At 39.0% G+C, this 21232-nt stretch overlaps 2 protein-coding genes across 2 annotated transcripts in view; both read left to right on the top strand.

Annotated features, from left to right (window-relative positions):
* Positions 1-21232, top strand: part of LOC144650445 (death domain-containing ATP nucleosidase-like) — a 123374-nt gene that overhangs the window by 43828 nt on the left and 58314 nt on the right. The window lies entirely within an intron of this gene.
* On the top strand, positions 1213-17908 carry LOC144650420 (uncharacterized). The gene is made up of 7 exons (XM_078510091.1): positions 1213-1489; positions 6491-7275; positions 8898-9147; positions 9676-10464; positions 12957-12996; positions 15011-15118; positions 17206-17908. Exons 1-7 carry the CDS (start codon positions 1244-1246, stop codon positions 17478-17480), a joined length of 2493 nt encoding a protein of 830 aa, XP_078366217.1. The 5' UTR covers positions 1213-1243; the 3' UTR covers positions 17481-17908.

The raw sequence follows: 21232 nt of genomic DNA, 5'->3' as shown, positions 1-21232 counted from the left end.
GATCCATGATGGCGGCTCTAATGACATCATGTGACGTCACTGCCAAAAAATTAATGTCATCTTATAATGTAAGCTTAGGGCTTCTACTCGGTGCAAAATAATTTGCTGTGCGTTAAAAGAAGGAAAACCTTGGGGGGAGGGGGTTTACATCCGCCCCCCCCCCTCCCCCTCACCACAATGGCTGGAATGAATTGGCTTGTACGTCCGAGGGTAACTGAACTAAAAACTTGAAATACTTTTGGTGATCGCTCGTGCAATTTATATTAATAACTGATTACGTATTAATTATATAACCAACGTTTTTAATATCTTTTAGATTCCGGATTATTCCGAGAATTGCAAGAATTCCGGTTCCGGTTCCGAATTCCGAGATCCCATGTTTTCCAACCTGCCCATTAAAATTTTTGTAAACGAGAAGATTGCATTAAGAAGATTGCATTTGAAGATTGCATTTGAAAAATCGCGAAAAAAACATACAGCACAGTTTTCGGTAAGCAAATTGAATGAAAATATTGGTAAAAGCGGGTGAGCCATACTTTTCACATTTTTCGCTGAAAGTCAGTTACTTCTGAAGAATTATACCAGGCAATACACGAGTTAACAAGAGAACTTAATATTTGCTCCTTAGGACGTTACATTTTCGTCCGCAACTGTCAATCCATAGTCCTTCGACAGATACGCGATTGGCAATGATAAAAAACCGTCTTCTACTTCTTAATTTCAATGAGGCAAATTATGTTCAAATTGAGTATTTTCCGACTCTGTTCAAAACATACTAAATTGTACCTTAGATTGAATATGTCCAAAATAACTTTTTATTTCGATATCATCGAAAGAAAAATATTATCAAGTCTAAAACTGAAAAATAATACTATTTTCAAGTAGTCAGTGAAAGCTTGTATTTGATTGTTTGTTTTTTTGTTCTCGGGCAGTACGTTGTTTCGTATTCTGAAACATACATGTACGTAGTAGTTTTGATGTCATGGAAATTGTTTTGCGGCTTGTTTAAAAGCACTCTACTGACCGTGCAGACCTTTTTTTTTTTCATTCCTATTGGGTGTCAGTTTACTGTTCATTTGCACTAGAATTTTCAAACTGTATTTATTCTTAGAAATGATGATTGGATTTTTTTTAAGGTTCATCATTGGTACCACTTGAGATCCAAGAACTGGGTCCTGAAGCTGAGGTTGCTTTTCAAAAGGCTATGCGGCATGGAGAGGTGCAAGTTTACCGTGGTCGCATCATGTTCATTGGCCAGGCACGTGCAGGTAAAACAAGCCTGAAGAAATGTCTTCTGGGTATCCCTTTTGACCCTGAAGAAGAGAGTACTGTTGGAATTGAAGTCGACCCATCAAAATTTGACATTGATGTGGATCACGTAAAGAACTGGCAACAAACAGAAAAGAAAAAGTTTGATGTGCACGACTTTCATGGGGAAGTAGCAATGATGATAGCCTCAGACTTAAACCAGAATTCGCTTTCGGAGCAGGTAATAGTCACGCGTACAGTTAATTTTGAACATGTGTCATAAGGAGGTAAAAGTAAGTTATTTGTTAAGGTAAAAGCATGCTTTGTAGGGGTGTTTGTTAATTATATCATACCGCCAGGAAAGTTTTAAAATTGTCAAAAATATGACGCGCCACTTACTATAATGGACTCTCTTTGTTTTCTCTTTTAACTCATTATTTGAAATAAATATTGCATTGAGATATTTAGGAGGCGTACTTTGGGGGTTGCTAAACACCTCATTACCGCCAAAAATCGGCAAAAATCGCAATACCGCAAACAAATTCGGAAAATACCATAATTTCATAGTATAGCTGGCATTTTTCTTGACGCGAGGGTCAAAATAAAAACAAAAACGAGCGGAAACAATGACTCTTAAACTGGTTATTAAAACAGTCTGACAAATTAAGGCCGTTTCAGGTTGCTTCAGAAACGACCAGAAATGGCTAAAATGGTCGGGAAAAAAAGGGGATTCGTGTTTGTGCTGACTATGGCAGGTATCTCGCAGGTTTAGAGAAAACCGCAATACAGCAATTCAAGATTACAATAACCGAGATACCGCATGAAAAATTGGCCAATACTACAATACTGCAAACCTTCAACTCCTTCAGGCAGCTGATATATTAGAGGATAATGCCCAAAAATTGAAAAATTGGCCAATACTACAATACTGCAAACCTTCAACTCCTTCAGGCAGCTGGTATATTAGAGGATAATGCCCAAGGCTGAAAGATTATACAAAAAAGAGCATGGCCGGGAAGCGAAGCTTCGAGGGCAACTGTGAAATTTTGGAGACAACCTATCAGCCTAGGAAATTATCCTCCAATATGCCAGCAAACCACAGACTGAGGGCTTTATTTCATTTTATAACCCTCCTATTTTTTCTACAACTCGCTTTATCGCCGGTAAACACGGAAAAATCTACAGTAATAATAATGGCGTAACTGGCGTTAAAATGAATGCAGGTTGATTGGTTCGCTTATTTTTTTTTTTAACACTGTGATTTTGTTAAAAATTCACACCTAAAAAGGTGACGTTATTCGTTGGTTTTGTATTTGTCTAAAGCCGGTTACCCGAGGGCTCACTTAATATTCAAAATGGCGGCCGATCTCGCTTTGCACTTAATATGATGTCACCCCCTCCCACTAAGGTTTTCGTTCCATTAATGCGTAGCGAAGTTATTTTGCACTTAATAGAAAGCCCTCAGCCTACTCTACACGATGACATATTCAGAATTTAATGGGCAAAGATTCGCCTTTTTTTTTTTTTTCATTTCGATTTGCATGTCAAAACGATCAAGCGCAGAAAAAATAAATACTGCTAGCTAGAGTAAAACATGTAATATATTGCTGTGATCAGCGAATAAAGTAATGTTGATATTATACTATTGTTTGTGTGCATATCGAGAGTTTTATCACATTTACTCTTTACGATTGTTCAAAGTTACACTGCATTACTGCTGACCTTATTCTGAGTTGCTCTTGAGCTTACTCCGAGCTTGCTCTGAGTTACTCTGATGTACTTTTGAGCTTGCTCTGAACTCTGACTGACTATTTGCGATTGCTCTTAGTAACTCCGAGCTTGCAAGGAGAGGGCAGGGGCTTGGAGGGGGTGGGGGCTTTATTGGGGTGGGTTTGCTTAGCCCCCATGTTTCGGTGCAGAAAACATCGCTTGCGCAGCATAATGCTGGCTTGTCAAGATCTTTCTTTTTCAATTTAATTTACATCCCTTGTTGACTTGTTCCAATATCTCCCGCCCTTGTACCTAGTTTGCGAGTGAGCTTAAGGGTTGAATTAGTTCCAATCATTCGCAATGCCACTAACTGGTCAGTGGAAACTACCCATCCACTTGGAACCAATTCTTCCGTTGCTAAACTCTTTAGCACGGAATTTTGCAATCACTGTTACCCTGAGTTACTCCAAGCTTGCTCATGAGTTACTCTGAGTTACTCCCAACTTGCTCATGAGTTATTTTGAATTACTCCGGGCTTGATCTTCAGTTAATCTAAGTTGCTCTATGCTTGCTTATGAGTTACTCTGAGTTACTCCAAACTTGCTCATGTGTTATTTTGAATTACTCCGAGCTTGATCTTGAGTTAATCTAAGGCTTAAGTTGCTCCAAGCTTGCTTATGAGTTACTCACTCTGAGTTACTCCAAGCTTGCTCATGAGTTACTGTTATGTTGTAACTTTGGCTAAATGGTCTTTGACTAAATTGACAAAAATGACCCATACGCTAATTGAAGTCCACTCGTCAATCGTCCGTCTTGAAATGAGCACGGCTTTTTGTTGTGCTCTCACTAAATTGACAAAAATGACCCATACGCTAATTGAAGTCCACTCGTCATTTGTCCGTCTTGAAATGAGCACGGCTTTTTGTTGTGCTCTCACTTATAGTTGTAAGTCACTCATTAATTACTTTACTGATTACTCACGCTCAACTGTAAGTCAAATTAACGTCGAGGTGACTATAAAATCATCTACCTAGAATTGACATATCACATTACTTGCATCCAGCGATGGAAAGAGTAAAGGTGGAAAGAATATCTTCAACCGCATCTTCACCCGATCCCCTTAACTTGGGTAAAGGTGACGACAACAGAGAAAGCGTGATTGAAAGCAGTGCCAAGCGAAATACCTGTAGCTACATTAGCTTAAAATAAAATAAAAAATCGAAATTTTGGTTCTAGTCATTTGACCTTTAAAAGTTTTGTAGACTCGTAATGTTTGCAAAATATTGCGATATATTATGCTAAATTCGTTTCGCATAAACAAAGCAAGCTTGTCTTCCATTAAACATATCAAAAAAGGTATACACAAAGACAGAACATCATTCAAAATATATTCACAGCTAATATTTTTGTAAAGTCAATTACATTATAATTAGATAATTATTTTTCAGGTGGCCCTTAACGAGGTTCAGTTGGAATTGATCGGTTAATTTCTTCGGTGTGTTGCCAACTACTTCCCTTCATTCGGTCTAATAATCACAATCATGTGGTTTGTTCAATGTGTATTTATGGGTAATGTTTCCCATTTGAAACTTTCTGCGGATATGATGGTTGACGAAAACCAGAAAGGAACGTGGTTTCCAATTATATGCCGGACCTGACAGTGAAATTAAGTTGTCTTGCAGGTGGCGGCAGTATTTTTCAGCTGGTATGATTTTCGGTCTTAAATGGTGTTTTATTGTGTCAGCTGCTATTAAGAAGTTTTTTTAAACTTACAATGTTAACGAAATAAAATTATTATGTTATTTAGGCTAACTTCGTTTCGCGTGAAAACTTCGGCTTGTTGCAATGTAAACAAACATGTTCGCAACATTTGCAAAATTCGCTTAAACCACAACAAATTTTTACATTTACATACTCTTTGATTTTCTTTTAGTTGGTATGGATACAAGTATTATGCGAAACAAGTTGGACATTTGCGCAATGACCCGTTGAAAATGTGCATTTTTGAGCCGTTGGCGTTAATGGTGAAGTAGGCTTCGAACAACTGAAATAAATTATTTTGTACTGTCAGCTTCTTTCAACTCTTTCACTGCCAAAGTCGACTTTTGTCGACAATTGGAGAAGCAGTCAATGAAACACTTGTGACGTCATCAATCTGATAGTCAGCAGATTTTGGTGACAAACATCTGATAGAGCTAGGTTTGACCTTTTCACAGAACTATCCATTTTGCGTATCGGTCGCATCTTGACAGAGCTAATCGAGAAAAAGGCAATCACTTTTTGGTGCAAATTCGGTGCTTAAACCGGCCAAAACACCTGTAATAGATCGAGGTCCTCTTTTCAGGGTTTACCAATGTTGTATTTAAAACTTTTTTGGTCTAAAGGAAGGACGGATACAGTAGAAAGGAGTGGAAATAACAAAGCCGAGGAAAACGAAAAGGAAAGGAGCACGAAAAAAAAATGGAAACGATTTTGCAAAAAAAAATGGCTTATCCGCATGCGCCAAAGTACAATTTTGTACATGTTTCCATGTAATCTTCATCAAAATCTCGCTGCATTGTGAAAAAGTGCTTTTTTAGCAAAGTTAAGGGAAATTCAGGATCGTAGCACCAAAAATTCAGTTTAACGGTTAAAAAACCTGTTTTTTGGAGAAATTTGGCCATGAAAGGGTTAAACGAACGGAAATTGTGTGCTTTCTACAAATAAAGGACCTATTTATTTTAAAGTGGTGAGCTCGACAATTTTTTGCTATTTTCACTTGCCGCTATTGCTAAAAAATGGGCCGGTCGCGGGCAAATCGAAAATAATATAATAAAATAGTTTGTGATATTTGCAAAAACTAAGATGGTTTCGTTAACTTTTGAATTACGATAGACTCGTGGGCAATGTTTAACGAAATTGATTTGAATAGAGACAACCTCTTATAAATGCGAGGCGATATCGGCAGCCACATGGAATATAAAATGCTTTACTACTGTCTATAAAACTAGGCGACGGGTATCAGATCGGATGGGATATATTGTCTGATACCCGTCGTCTGATTTTGTACCATGTAATACGTTTTGTCCAATAAGCGCGCGCGAAAATTAATCGGTGGATTATAAATCGCCATATTTCTTTTTTGAGCTCTTGGAATTTCTGGATAATAGAACACGCGTATACCGTGCATATGCATCATAATTTCAACCTGACAAGGGTTTACCTAATTTATGCCTCCTTGATGCCAATTTAATTCAACCATCTCGGTGCGATTGTATTTTGATACAGCTCTGGAAAGACTTGCCTTCAAAGAACGTTGCACATTTGACAGGTTTTTGTTATTCGAATTATCACTAAATAATGAGAATACCGATTGGGAAGTTAAGAACCATGACACTATGCACCTTCGTAGTAGTCTTTTGGCTAGTAAAAACTCTTTTCCAATGTGAAAAACATCGCTAGATCCGTTGTACCTAGCTTTAACCATAGTTATTTTGCAAAACAGTGACAACTTTCGTAATTTTAATACGTTACCATTTGACCTTTTTTTCAGGAGAACGTCGTTGTGGAAGACGCTGGCGAAATGAAGTCATCGCACGCTGCGCCAGCCTCAGGAGACTCAGCCACAGAGAACAACATGGAAGCAACAACGCAGTACGATGTCCCTAGTGGAAATATGGCGGATACCAGTGAGCTACTCGATCTTGACATCAATAACACAACAGTTTTCACAAATGATCTTATGGAGCAAGTTGTGCAGTGTTTGGACCATCAGAAGCTTATAGATGACATTAAAGCCAAAGAATACACTTTAAATATGTGGGATTTTGCTGGACAGCAACTTTATTATGTTTCCCACTCAGTGTTCCTATCCTCTCGTGCGGTTTACATCCTTGTCTGCAACCTAAGCAAAGATCTAAATGCTGAAGCAGAACCAAGTGTCAAACAGGGAGCTACCAGCAGGTGCCTCAAAAATCAAAACAGGGACACCAATTTAGATAATTTGATATCCTGGTTGATTTCTGTGCACAGACTTAAGCCCGAGGAAAATGACGTTGTCTGCAAAAAAGATGGAACGCCATACTACGTTCGTCCTCCGGTATTTATTGTAGGTACACATGTTGATGAGTTGCCTGCTGGTACAGACGCAGATGAGATGATTGAATGCATTGAGGGCAGTGTAACGAAGCCAAACGAACTCCAGCAGCATTTGATCAGGCCATTTTTCAAAGTTGCAAACAAGGGGTCACTGGGTGATGATGACATCGACAGACTGCGTGACAACATTCAAGAGGTGTTGGAACTAGAACCATACATGGGCGAAAAGATACCAATCAGGTATGGTGTTGCAATTATTAATTATATGACATGTTGTATCAAACAAATTTGTGGCAGATAAGAGAGTTAAGCTTACAGTTAATTGATAATGGTACTTCTAAGGCTTTTTGAAATTCTAAAAGCCCTTATTTTGTTGTCAAATAATCTTTCGTTGTTCACATAGTGTAATCATCTGGGAGAAAGAAGTTCTATTGAGAACTATTGTCGGTGACTGACGTTTCGACAACCTGGGTGAAAGTATTCTGACAAGTGAAGAGTTGTTGTCAGTCGATGTTTTTATCAGTGTGGTCCGTTGAAGCTGATAGGCCAGCAGTTAAGCCACGATGTTATTGGCTGTAAGACTCGAGAGTTAAGTTTTCAACAGTAATTACTTAGTTTCAATCCGTCTATTTTCAATCAAATAAGGTCGTTCTGTTTGAGGTCCATTCATCAGTTTTGTTTACGTCGTGAATAAGTTGTTTGTGCTGGAAGTTGTTGACATCTTTTCATAGGCTTCTGTTCGAAGTTTGTGTACCAGCTTTTTAGAGTCAGTCAGTGAAAAGAGTTTATACTGTAGGTTTAGCATTCAGCAGAGTCCCAGTCGATTTTGTGGTTAGTTAGTCTAGTTAGTCGACGGTGTTCAGAAATATGATTGTTGATATCACCATTTCTATTTGCAGGATTTGTTCAGTCAGTCTCGTGTTAAGGTTTCTATCAGTCTCACCGATATAGCATATAGCAGACGTTGCCAAATTTCAGTAGGGAAGGGAAGACAGCAGCATTGGGGATTGAAGGGGGTATAGAGCCATTTGAAACAAATTTCTTAACCCTATTTTCTCTCAAGTTTGACCATTTTGTCGGCCCATTTCATTTTTCGGAGCTCGATAGTTTGTATGGTAAAAACAATTTTACAGAGGGTCTAGAAAAGAAAAACGATTTTTGTCAATTACACGATTAATCCGTGGTTTCCTGAAACAGAGTTTCTTTGCCAACATACATCTTTAAGCGATGCGTCTCTGCGCCCGCTCTACGATTTGTTCCACGGTTTGTCCTACGTTTCGCCTGGAACTTCTCTGAACATTAATTTGCAACTTTCTTCACGAACTTCGCGAACTATTTTATTAAATTATCACAAAGTCAAAAAATTTGTTCCGAAAACAGAATATCACGTGCACGCAAACTTGCTGGATTACTTATTCCAATAACGAAACCATTCGCGCCCACGTGCATGGAGGTAATCTGGAGGTCTCGAGTTTAAATCGTCCATGTAAATGGCCAACTGGTCTGTCACTTACCACTTGGGATTTTTTGACCATGTAATGTTTGTTTGTAATATTTGAGTTCTCTGTTTGAGTGGTATTCGCAGTAACTAGTTAGCTGGAAGATGGAATGTCCGTAATAATCATGCATTTTACATTACTTTCAAGAAACACCACTAAAAAGGTCTAATTGTGGTACAACAAGTAATTCAGCTTGATCTCGATAGCTTTTGAACAGGTTTTCTTGCCGAGCATTCTTTTCTCTTGTCCTCGTAAGAGGGACAATTCAAAGGCTCGATCTTTGCTTCTTGCCACACAACCTCGCGCCTGTTTGTAAAATGCGCGGAATTTCCATTGGGACTTTATGTTTACTTTTAATTGTAGGTGGTTCCACTTTGAGAAGATTGTTCAGGCTTTAGTCGCGAAGAGTATTTATCACGTGAAGCTTGAAAAACTCCAAAATATCATCAGACGATATATTGGAATTAACGAGAAGGAAGAAATGATGTTGATGTTGAATTTCTACCATGATCTGGGGGAGATCGTGAAGCATGGCAGTACTGTGGTGTTGCAGACTCAATGGCTGATTGATCTTTTCAAACAGATTATAGTTGTGCCACCATTTAAAAAGACGGTAAGATGTGGAGCTTTCTTTCTTTTTTAGCAATATGGCCATAAGCTTGAGTCTTACATGGGTAATCACTAAACATTTGTTTAAGCCTAAAAGTTGCAAATCCCTCTTATGTGATTGGTTCTCTTTCCCCCATTGACTGGCCTGGTTTAGCAATTAGACTACAGACAGTTGACATTAATTATAAGGTTAACAGTTGATGAAGGCGGTGCATGGTTTAACTGTATATTCCGATCAGTAGTGGCCATTATACCCTTGATTTCGCATTTCCAGATAAATCGAAAGAAAACCTGCTACTTTTTTTGAAAACAATGTTTGCTTTTTGTTTAAGCCTCAGCTATTATCTCGATCATCTATTTTTTGTTGTCATGTTTCGTATTCCAAACAAGCCGTGGTCAGTTCTCCTCTTACTTTTGTTGCATTATAACGATGACTAAATAAACAGTGCTTTGAAAAGCTGAACTTAGGAAACTGGTCATCAAAGTGTTAATATAAAATCAAAACTCATACACTGGCCTTTTTTTCCCGTAGATTCCAGTCATCTCAGACTGCTGGAACGAACTTCAGAATCGTGGCATTCTTAGAACAGAACTTATCAATCATGTTTTTGATAAACATGTTAAAAGTGGCCTTGACGTGAATGATATTTTGAATTTAATGGAATTCTATGGATTGATCGCCAAATTTTCGCCAAACAGTGAAACCGAGGTACCAAGATATTTTGTACCAGCCCAGCTTGAAACAGCTCCTGATCAGTTGTGTGACAAAGAGCCCTCTCCCAGTGACCCTTGCTCGCTGTATCTCAACTTTCCTGATGGGTTTGTCCCTCACGGGCTCTTTCCTCAGCTGGTGTCAAGATGCATTGGTTGGTGTTCCAAGCGTGATTTCCTAAAGGAACCTAATCTTTTTCACTGTGGGGCTAGGTTTTTCCTTGGGAAGCAACCCATCTATAGTCTAGTCCTCATTTGCAGAAAAGGATTTATCAAGGTCGTATTAACGCAATTCAAGTCTCCTTCGGGGTCTTCACACAATGCTGCTCCAAAAGAACTGGAACCTGGAGATGTTCGCGTCTTTCTTAATGAAACCCTGCTAGCCTTGTCCAAGACGCTACCCTGGTTACGTAACCTGAAGTATGAATGGTGTTTTGCTTGCACCGTTTGCCAATGTGTCAAGCATAACTGTTGCACTTACGAAGAATGCCTTCATCTCCATCCACTGAGTTCTCCTGGAGCACAGATCGTTTGTGACAAGAACTTCGATGATGAAGTAGTCGAAGTTCCTGGATTGGACAAATGGTTTCACGTCCCGAAGGAAAGCGAGGTAAAGATCATGTTAATCTACCATTAATTGGTTTTTAAAAATATCAACTATAGATGGTGGTTGTTGCGTTTATCAGTTGGACAAGTCAAATGTGAGCCCTAGTGAAATGACCAAGTCACTTAATGTGCCAATATTTTTTCGGAGGATCAATAGCACAGGTGACCTTTGCAAAAACAGTGCTGATTAAAATATCTAGGAATCACTAAGAAAACCGAGATTTTCACATAAGGTTATGTTATATCACCCTTTAAGCTAACCATTCTCGAGTCAGCGCGACTAAGGCAAACTTGAGTGCTATTCAGACTAACACTGCCATCAGGTGTGCTATTGAGGCTAACTGGAGTGCTATTTCAACTAGCCAGAGTGATATTTAGCCTAACCAGAGTACAACTACCGCTGATTTTAGTGCAGTGCGTAGACCCAGAGTTTTCAAAACATCATTTATGCGTCAATCATCTGCCCCAAGGCGATCACGAAAGTAGCGATAACAGATTTAACCCTCGGACGTACAAGCAAACTCATACCTAGGCTTTTATAGATTGTGCTAGCATAATTTTTGGCATAATTGGAGCTAAAAAGCATAATTTGTGAAACGAGCACTGCCACGGCATAATTAGCAACTTTTAGCACTTTTTGGAGCATAAATTCATAAAATGTAGTAAATATGGTGTACTTTCTACAGAAATAAATGAAATTTAGGTAGTTCGTTCTTGCAATGCGTGTTTTAGCTATACAATTGTGATTGTTAAGTCGTTGGAGGCATTTTACAAACGGTTTAGAGATGCGAGCAGCTAATTTGGACAGCTGACGGCCGTGATAAACTGCCATAAACACAAATAAATTTACAACAACAGTTTATTTAAAAAACATCATAATTTGGTGTCGTTATTGCGCACCTCTATGTATAGAATCTACGTCATTTTGTGAGCATAATTTTGGAAATCAGAAGCATAATTTGGGAATTCTGGCATAATTTTTGCATAATTTGGCAAAATTTTGAGCACTGCTAGTAGCATAATATGCCACTTTTAGGAGCACAATCTATAAAGGCCTACTCATACCCCCACCATCCTGGAGGGGGTGGATGGAACTCCTCCTTGGAGTTTTTCTTTATATTAAGGGACCGTTCATTTTTTATGGGGTAGGGGGGGCTGGTGAGATTTGATAGATAGTCACTGTTATATATGATGACCCCCCCTTCTTCATCGAAAATTTTTACCTGGCCCCCCCTCGAAATCCAATTTTTTTCCGATGACCCCCCCCCCCCCGAAAAAGAAAAAAAAAAACAACAATAATGAAGTGAAATTAACATATATCGAGCCTTGTGACTAAAGAATGTATCAGTGTACAATCCCCGAATAGCTGGCATTGCCTCAACTGTTTATTTGTGGATGCCGTCTGTTAATATGGGTTCTCTGCATTTGTAACCAATAAGCTGTTGGGTTGAGTCAATGGCGTTTGGTACATAACAAAGTAGGGGGGTCCGGGGGCATGCTCCCCCGGGAAAATTTTGATTTTCAGAACCTCAGGAATGTCATTTTGGGCATTCTGGCAAGATTTTTTTTCTTACAGAAGCCTCTTTACAACACTTAAAAGTATAATTATTTTTAGTGACCCCTCCTTACAGACCATATTTTTTTGGCTGACCCCCCCCTTTGAAGCCAAATTTTTTTGGATGGCCCCCCTCAAATCCCACCAGCCCCCCCCCCCTACCTCATAAAAAATGAACTGTCCCTAAAGCGTAGCGAAATTATTTTACATTGAGACGAAAACCCTTAGTCTACTCTACAAGATGACATAATTTTAATTGGGTGTGACGTCATTAGTGCCGCCATCTTGGATCCGCCATCTTGGATTTCACATTTTCTTAGAAAGTCACAAAATAACGGAAATTGATGCAAAATCAATCAGAATGCTTATAGAATGGAAAAAATAAACAAATCTTGCACTTCTGTTTTAAAAAACGGGAAAAATCAAGACAAATGTTTAAAATGACGATTTTTGGCAAGACCTGCTTGTATTTATGACGTCAAATACCATGGACAGATGGTTGACATATCAAAATTTCTGCAAATGATTAATGAACAGCTACTGAAAGTTTCAGCATTTTAGAGTTAATCCTTTTTTTTTCAAAAATTGGAAAAAACTTATGGGGAGGGGGCATCCCCCCACCCCTTGTACATCCGTAGCGGACAACGCATCTTGAAAAAATTGGCAAGTTAGACAAGTTTGTCGTTCATTATCTGTCTTAATGTTCGTCAGTCGAAACCACCCTTGTTTATTTTCGAGTTTGTATTACTTTTTTGGTTTTTTCAACGTTAGAAAACTATTATTCTGAGTTTTCATTCGATTTAAAATTAATCAGAAAGATGACCTAAAATATGCCTGCACAAATTGGGTTAAACGTAACTTTTTTATACGGCAAAGGCTTTTTTTAAATTTTGGGAGACATAAAATTCAATTTACTCCATGTTCTTTTATTTTTTCATTAGGTTGAAGAACAGAGCAAGATCAATCAGTTGTCCGCGGAAGGTAAATATAACATTTTGGGTCATCAGTCAGTGATGGCTAGTGATGTTTTTTATTGTTATGATCTTTTTTATACCACCACCATCACAATGCATTTCAAAGGATACAGAAATTTGGTCTCAAAGGCGACTGACATACGGGAGCGACTATTCTGCGCTCAGTTCATGTAGTAAGACTATGGTGAGACAACTGATGACATATTCTACCTCGTAATACTGAATAGTACTTGGATTAACCTAATTACGGTTAGCCTAAATAGCGTTTGGCTTTTAGCCTAAATTACGCTCCGGTTAGCCTTAATATTCCTCTGGTTTTAGCAGCTGCTCGTTGGCAGCCTCGTGGTTATGTCCCCACTTAGTAATCAAACTACCCGGGTTCGAATCCTCTTGGTGTCACCTTTTATGAACTTTATTAACAATTATTCACCGAAGTAGGGGTGGACAGTGGTGGATATTTATTGAGCTACGAATTATTATAGTACCAGTTCAATAGATGTTCAAAGGTAAAAACATCGTGCGCGCGACCGAGAAAAGCGCGGGAAAAGTCACATGACAACACCTGACACCACGCCTTCATTTTTATGCATGACGGCACTCATGAAAGTTTACACGCCAATCACAAACCCTGTTACATTTACAAATACATTTGCAACACTTTGCATTCAATTCGGCACATGCAAAGTTCGACGTTTACGGTATCACGGAAGGAAAATTGACGTTTTCGTTCAAAGTCAAATTGTGTGTAAACCATCAATGGTAACCCCAATAAAGTATATATTTTCTGAAAGCTAATTGAATAAAGATTGTAATTTTTTATGAATTTTTTATCCCAAAGAAGCCCTAAAAACGCCATTTTAAAGTTTAAAAATTCATAAAAAATTAATGGAGCAAGAAAAGAAAAATCTGAGACACCGTTTTTTAGACCAATATTTTTGTAGATCAAATAAGCCTTAAGTTGCGCAACACCATAATTGCAAACAAAATGCTGACGTTGCTTATTATGGTCTATATGATCAAAACATAATCCAAAATTACAATCTTTATTCAATAACCTTTCAGAAAATGTATACTTTACTGGGGTTACCATTGATGGTTTGCACACAATTTGACTTGGAACGAAAACGCCAATTTTCCTTCCGTGATACCTTAAAGCAACTGTCGAACTTCTGTCGAATATTCGACTGGCCAAGTCGAAGCTTCAGGAAAAGTCGCATTTATTTCAAATCTGCCAAATTTAACTGATTTAAACGTCGGACTTCACATGCATTTAATTCCTGAATTAGATTCGGCACGTGTACAATGTGATGTTTAAAAAAGGCCTAAGATATTTAAACATTGTTTTCTCGGTTCTTCGGTTTGTTTTCCCACGTTCCCTTGTTCCCAAAAGCCCCTGGAAGACCCTGAAATAATAGGTTTGCCATCAGTTTAATAGGGTAAACGCGTAGGAAAATGAGCTTGGATTTTTTTTACATATTTGAAGAGGTAAAACATGAAAGAGACTAAAAAACCCGAAAAACGCCCAGAATAATGTGAAGAAACAGTGGCCTGCTATATGAGGCTCGCTGCTAGCAAACATAGGCTCGGAATTGTAGGCTTGCACAATAGTCACCCTCTCAACGGAAAGGTAGGTCAAAGGTAGCCCGTAGAAGAGTAGTGCATGAAAGCGCAATACGAAAATGAAGTAGGCTGTTAAGAGTGTTTTGTCATAAAAAGCGTGGACACTTCCTTGGGCGGAGACCTTTAGGCCCCCTACTCCTTCCACATTTTTTAAGAAAAAAGAAACAGAAATGATATTCTACGTTGTGTTCAGAATTCGTTCTTACAGCAGGCGCCACGTAAACGGTGACCACGTGTGTGGCAAGCATGAACCGCGATTTACACTCTGTGTCACGATTACCTCCCGACACGTTTATTTTGCCGTAAGAGTTCTGCCAGTTGAGGCCGAAATAAGATTTTTTTGAATTTGATTTTGCCTTTTTTCTGTTTTGATTTACATTTTTTTGTGCTTGTTTTCAAAGGTAAAATCGATACCTCTGCCGTGAGAAAGAGTTCGAACAGAAAGAGAAAGTCTCCATCTACTGCGGCACAGGTTTCTAAGCAAATCGAAACGACTGTGGGAGATGAAGGTAATCTTTATTTTTTTTATTTCTGAATGGTGAGTGGGTGCGTGACGAGCAAGTAGTTTCATTACCACGCGCGCGCTCATGATGCAAGCTTTCGAAACCTGGGCGCGCGAGCTGTCGCAAGCTCAGGTAAAAATGATCAACCACGGATTTACATGTATGTAAAACATTTCTTAAGATAACTTTATCCATATTGAATTTTTAAGGTCCGACCCCGCGGCGCGGGGGATACCTACAACATAAATAAATTCATAAAGCGAAATTTTGCTTAACCTGCATCTTTTAAAACCTTTATTTTATGGTGACAAAAATCCGTTTTTATGAAGGACACGATTATTTATGCCGAATATTATTGTGATTACTCTGAGTTGCAGAAACATTCAAATTTGAATAAAAACTAGCTCATAGACTTCCTACAACCTATATTTAACAAATAAAGAAGCCTAAGCCATGTTTTATACTTTCGTAAAACACGACGGGCATTTGAAAACACGAGGGAAATGTGGAAAACATGAGCCGCAAGCGAATGTTTTCTACATTTTTCGAGTGTTCTCAAATGCCCGGAGTCAAAGAAACAGAAATTTTTTAAAAAGAAATCACGCGCACGCACCAATATTTTTATCCAGTCATGAATATCTCGTAAAGTTGTCGATGTCAGTCGTTTCACTTCGTGCATACTTTTTAAATAAATGCATTATGATGAGCCTAAGGTGTCCCCCGCGACCTTAGGGCCAGACATTGCTGTTTAACATTGGATTGCATCAAACGCCCAGTAAACACTTCAAGCTAGCTGAATGATCTTTTATTACTGTCTTAGTACTGTCTTGTATTATTTATGTGGTTATGTGTATTATTTATGTGGACTCATTCCCTAGAAATCCTATATAACAATTGAAATCATATTGTAAGGACCTGATTACATGAGCTAAGCTGGCCTGGTTAGCCAGGCTGACTCTGTTTTCCAAGATGACTTCCAGCCCTGTAATACATGAGCCGAGCCAGCCCGGCGGGATGGAGTTGGCATGAACACCAAGTTAAATTTAGCATGACTAAAAGTATCAGTCGGATGATGTTGATGACGTTTTTTAGCAATTTGATGTTTTAGGACTTTTAATTTCTACACTTAAGGACTTTCGCGCCAAAATTTTCTACTCAATAGATTTCTTTAATTTTTTCGCTGTGGTCAGATAATGAGGTACTTGTGTCAGAAATGCAAAAAAGGTTGGGGTCAACGACTTCGTTTTAGAGAGAAAGCTTGTGGAAAACTACCCTGATTTTGAAAAATTGGCGAACGTAATTTAGAATGGTTTACAGGGTTTATAGTTTAAAATATCAAAGATGAGAAAACGGAGGCTAACGATCTTAGTCACAATTTGGAGAAGTGCTTCTGTTGCGTAAATAATTCCTAGTTTTGCCATCTTTTTTGTAAAACAAAACCCTGGAAAAACGCATTTGAAACTGTCGTACGGCAAAAAGGAAATCTCAAAACGCGGAATACAAACCGTCAGTGTGACAAAAAAAAAAATCAAACTTCCACTCGATAGATTTTTTTCATTTTCTCGCAAAACGTAGATATTAATTAAAACAAGTGATCCGTTAAGAAAAAAGTAGGGGTCACCGACCATTTAAGAGAGCAAATTGCAAGTAAAGCGAGCGGAACGGCAACTCATCCTATATGTTCTTAGAAATTTTACCCAGCGCGCGCGCTCAAAGTATGACGTGGCATGACGTTGCGACATGAATTACGTGCGCAGTATAGATGCGCATAAACAATTAGCGCGAACGTCCTTAAGCTGCTACATGAGCTATTTAAAAAGAAGGATATTGTTTTTTGTGGTTGGTAGTGTACTCAGCCCAGATAGTTGGGATCCTGGTAGACTTTCTCAAAGCCCGTGATGTCAAAAAACCGAGATAGCCTGGCTAACCTGCAGGCCAACCCGGCTCATGTTATCAGGCCCTAAATTTCCTACTGATTTGATCTGTGATTTGCTTTCTTTGTGTGCTTTGTTATTAACAGCACAATTCGCAACACTACATTACATGTGACGGTTACAGACAAACTGTTTTGGTTTTGCTTTTTTGGATTACAGTCAAAGAAGGAAGCCCCAGTGATGATGATTTAGAGAAAATTTCACAGAAGATTGCAGAACGCTGGAAACAACTCGGACGTCGTCTGAAAATCGAGGAAGCAAGGCTAACAGCATTTCACAAGGAAAATGAGGAATACTCAGAAAACGCATATCAAATGCTGCTACACTGGAGACAGAGGGATGGTTCAGCTGCAACTTACCAGGTCTTACATGACGCCTTGGTTCATTCACTGGTTAGCCGCAGAGATATCGCGGAAGAGATTTGCTGTAACTGACGCATGTCCCTTTGGTACCCTTGTCAACTTTTCTTGCAACTTTCTTCTCGTATGAAAAACAAGTTGTATGAGAAATTGCGTATGTACATGTAGCGCACTTTAAACAGACATACATGTACCTCAGCAAGCGCTGCAAGCCTTTGAATCAGTGGCAACAATGTAATGGCTGTAATGGTAAAAAATAGCCCTTATGCATGTTCACATCAGACTGGCTTTTTTCGCTACCAAGCCTCGTTTTCAAAGTGCAAACTTATAAATTTTAGCATGAACAAATTCCTAAAGCAGCAAGGATGAAAAGAATACTCACGTGAAAACTGCATGAAGAAGGCAGAGGATTAAGGAAACAAGGCTTGGTGTTTTGAGCAGATGACGTTATCATGCATAAAGCCTATTTCCCAGAACAGTTCAAGAAAGCAGCATTATGAAGCTTTATTGTTCCCCCAAAAAACAACCAACCCACCCTAATAATATATTTATTTTACATAATTATAACAGTGCAGTTTGTTGACTAATTGTTTCAGTAGTTGCTAGACAACGATGAGAGACTGACCAATCGGATCCTCCGATTTCCAGTGGAACATACTGAGTGTCTATTTTTTTTTATAAAAAGGAAAAAGTTGTTTTGTGTTCCTTGGCTTTATGCTGACATAAGTGAATATTTGGGAGAATAACCTAACGTAGAGAACGCGACTTTTTCATTTTTTTACACACTGATAGGAGGGGCCACGTGTGTTTCCATCACAACTACAATTTACATGGACACAAATTACGAAGATTTTATGTTTCTTTTATATGATATGTGTTATTTATGACATTTTTATATGTATGATGCTTTAAGTGGTATTTTATTACAGCAGATTTAGTATAGTTTAGTAGTGTAGTATTAGAGTATAAATAAAATTATGATCAAAAAAGCGTTATTTTATTACATTAGAAAAATATTTAACTACCGCTTTTTTAATGAAAAGTCCCAAGTACTACATATTTTACAAAGTAAAATGTTATTTCTTACCATGGTCTTCACCTTATGACAGTAATGGTGGACATGTAGCAGGAATGTGTCGCAGCTAGTGATGTGTAGCTGGGACAAATTAAAATTACAGCATGCCCACTCCCAGGGCCGTAGACAGGATCTTGCATGGGTAGAAGCGAGCGCCAGAGACGTGAGCGTCTCGGAGGGTCCGGGGGCATTCTCCCCCAGGACATTTTGAAAAATCAAGTTGTTTAAGTCCACATTTCTTGCATTCTGTGAGTCATTCTACCCTCACTCCCCGATTAGGCGGACCTTTGTGGCTGGTGGGTGGGTGCGGACGCACCAATCGTGCCCCCCTACCTACGGCACAGACTCCAGATGCATGTTTTTTTAGCAAAATTTCCGATACCACCGTGAGGGACGTGTTGCTTCAACATGTCCCTCTATATTTTGTTGCATTGTGTGTGAGTACATGTTGCGATTTTGTCCCTGCTACACATTGCTGATGAGATATGTCCCAGCAATATGCCTCTTCGTGTATTAGCACCCTTGAGATACAATTCCACAAAATGGCTCTTTTCATGTCTGAGGGCTTTTTGACACGACTGAGTTACCTGTAGCTAGTAAAATATGGATCAATTCCTCACCATTTAGTCTATGCTCAATAATCTTGCAAAGAGAAGAACAGATTTATTTCTCTAGGTGAACTGACTTGTATTTTTTTTTTACAACAAATGATCCAGGTTTTTGACATGAAATAAATAAAATGTTTTATTTACTGTTATTTAGTCTGCCTAAGGTTTCTTAGCCGGTCTTTAAGATAAATTAGTAGAAATTCAGCTGTGTTCTATTGGAAATCCGCGATCTGTTGGTTCTCCCACTGTTTTCTTTCGCCGTAGACTCGCGCGCGCGTAGCTCTTTAGCGGTAAATCTTTTTTTTCTTCTGCACATTTGTGGTTTTGGACTGCTCCTTTAGAGTTTCTACTAAACATTGACTCTCTCGTTTCTGGTGTCCTCGCTCGCCTCGTTGACTTTTGCTCATAGCTTGGGCTCGTAGTCTAATTGTTAATTAACAATTGGTTCGTGCATTAGCATGCACAATCGAGTTATGGTGCACGCAAGAAGTTTGGCGAGTACAAAAGAAGCGTAAGAGTTGCTCGAGGCGAAAGCCGAGAGCAACTCTAGCTCCTTGAGTGCTCTCCAGCACCATAACTCGGTCGTGCACACTAAAGCATGAACCAATCTACCGTACGGAAAAAGATGGCGGCTGTACATTTTTTCACAATACCTTGCGAATCTAACACAGCCAATAAGGCACAAAAGAAAGCCACGTTTCTGGGAAATTTGCCCTTGTACTAACAACAATGTTCATGCGGGGTTGAAAGTTTTTTTTTTGGCTTTTCTGTGCGTGTTTATGAGCGTTTTCGCGCGCTAGGAATTATAGTTAAATGTACCTGTCGCCATCTTTTTCCGTACGTTTGATTGCTTTATAACATTGGCCGCGGCCGCACTTGGCGAGTTAACCGAGTTATTTCCAATTAATCAATTAAAATTAACCGGGTTAAAAAATGTCTAGTGCGGCCGCGTATTTGGAGAGTTAACCGACTCTTAACCAGGTTAGCAGTTCCCATGGAAATTAATCAAAGAACAAAAGATTTTTTAACTGGGTTAGGTTAATTCTAAACTACCTTTCTGGGTCGTTTTAACCAGGTTAGTGGTTTCTTATCAGATTCAACTATTGTTTGTTTTATTTGTCAAATGTGTCAATCATCTCCATGTAAGAGAATATATTCTTTTCCATCACACGCAAACATGGCGTTCGGACACAATTCGTGGCTTAATTCTATAATTTCCTTTCCTATTAAGAAACTCTAGAACCACCAGAGAAATGCGGATTATTTGGCTCAGACAGGGCTCTCATGGTTCTAATGATCTCTTCCGTCTCTTCGCCGATTCCTTGGAAAAACGTGCACTTGAAGGCCTTGAAGGCGATTTCGATATGCCGATGAGCCTTAGAACAAATGCTGAAGATTAACATATTCGAAACAACTGGGCTTGAAATTTGCGTAGAACGCATTCGGAAAAATAGAGCGGTGTAAGCCGAGAATGCATTGAAATAAATCTTAAAAGCAGGAGAAGAAATGAGCAAGTGAATAAAATTATCATAAAAGCCGGTCGCTTTTGCTTGTTTTCAAATAGCATCACTTCAGTCTGGTCTGATCGTAATGCGGCCGCTAAAAATATTTAACCGAGTTAGTTTTGGTAACCATACTTTAACCTAGTTAAGTTTTGTGGAAATTTTTAACCGGGTTTCTAAAAAATTAACCCAGTTAACTCTCAAGTGCGGCCGCGGCCATTGCCGGTCAAAAAAAGTATGTACTATAAAACACTATAAACTAGTAATACGTGACTCGCAGGGCCTCGCGAAGCTCTGGGTTGGGGAGGCGGGGGGGGGGGGGGGGTGGTGTTATAAATAAGGAGTGGATTATTTGAAGTTGAACATTGTACATATTCCACAGTAGGCAGGAAGATATATTTGTTAAAAATTAGTAACGGGCATGGCCGCGACACCCTCGTTCCCAGGGTCTACTCCGCTTTGAAGATGGCGGCTCTTTCAGGTTCGTAAAGAGGTTATGGTGCAAGCTTACGTATACTGATTTTGATTGCACGGCTCTGCTACGCTTTGTTTTAAAAGCTGTTATTGCCCTGTTCCGGGTGGCTTTTAGTTCAGGCATTCGGAACACTGGTTATATTTTGCTGCAGCTTACCTAGGATTGAC

This window comes from Oculina patagonica, chromosome 4, assembly GCF_052425735.1.
Source record: "Oculina patagonica isolate OP01 chromosome 4, crgOcupat, whole genome shotgun sequence".
NCBI classification, from domain to species: domain Eukaryota; kingdom Metazoa; phylum Cnidaria; class Anthozoa; order Scleractinia; family Oculinidae; genus Oculina; species Oculina patagonica.
The sequence above is the reverse complement of the archived record's forward strand: the minus strand, read 5'-3'. Positions and strand labels throughout refer to the sequence as shown.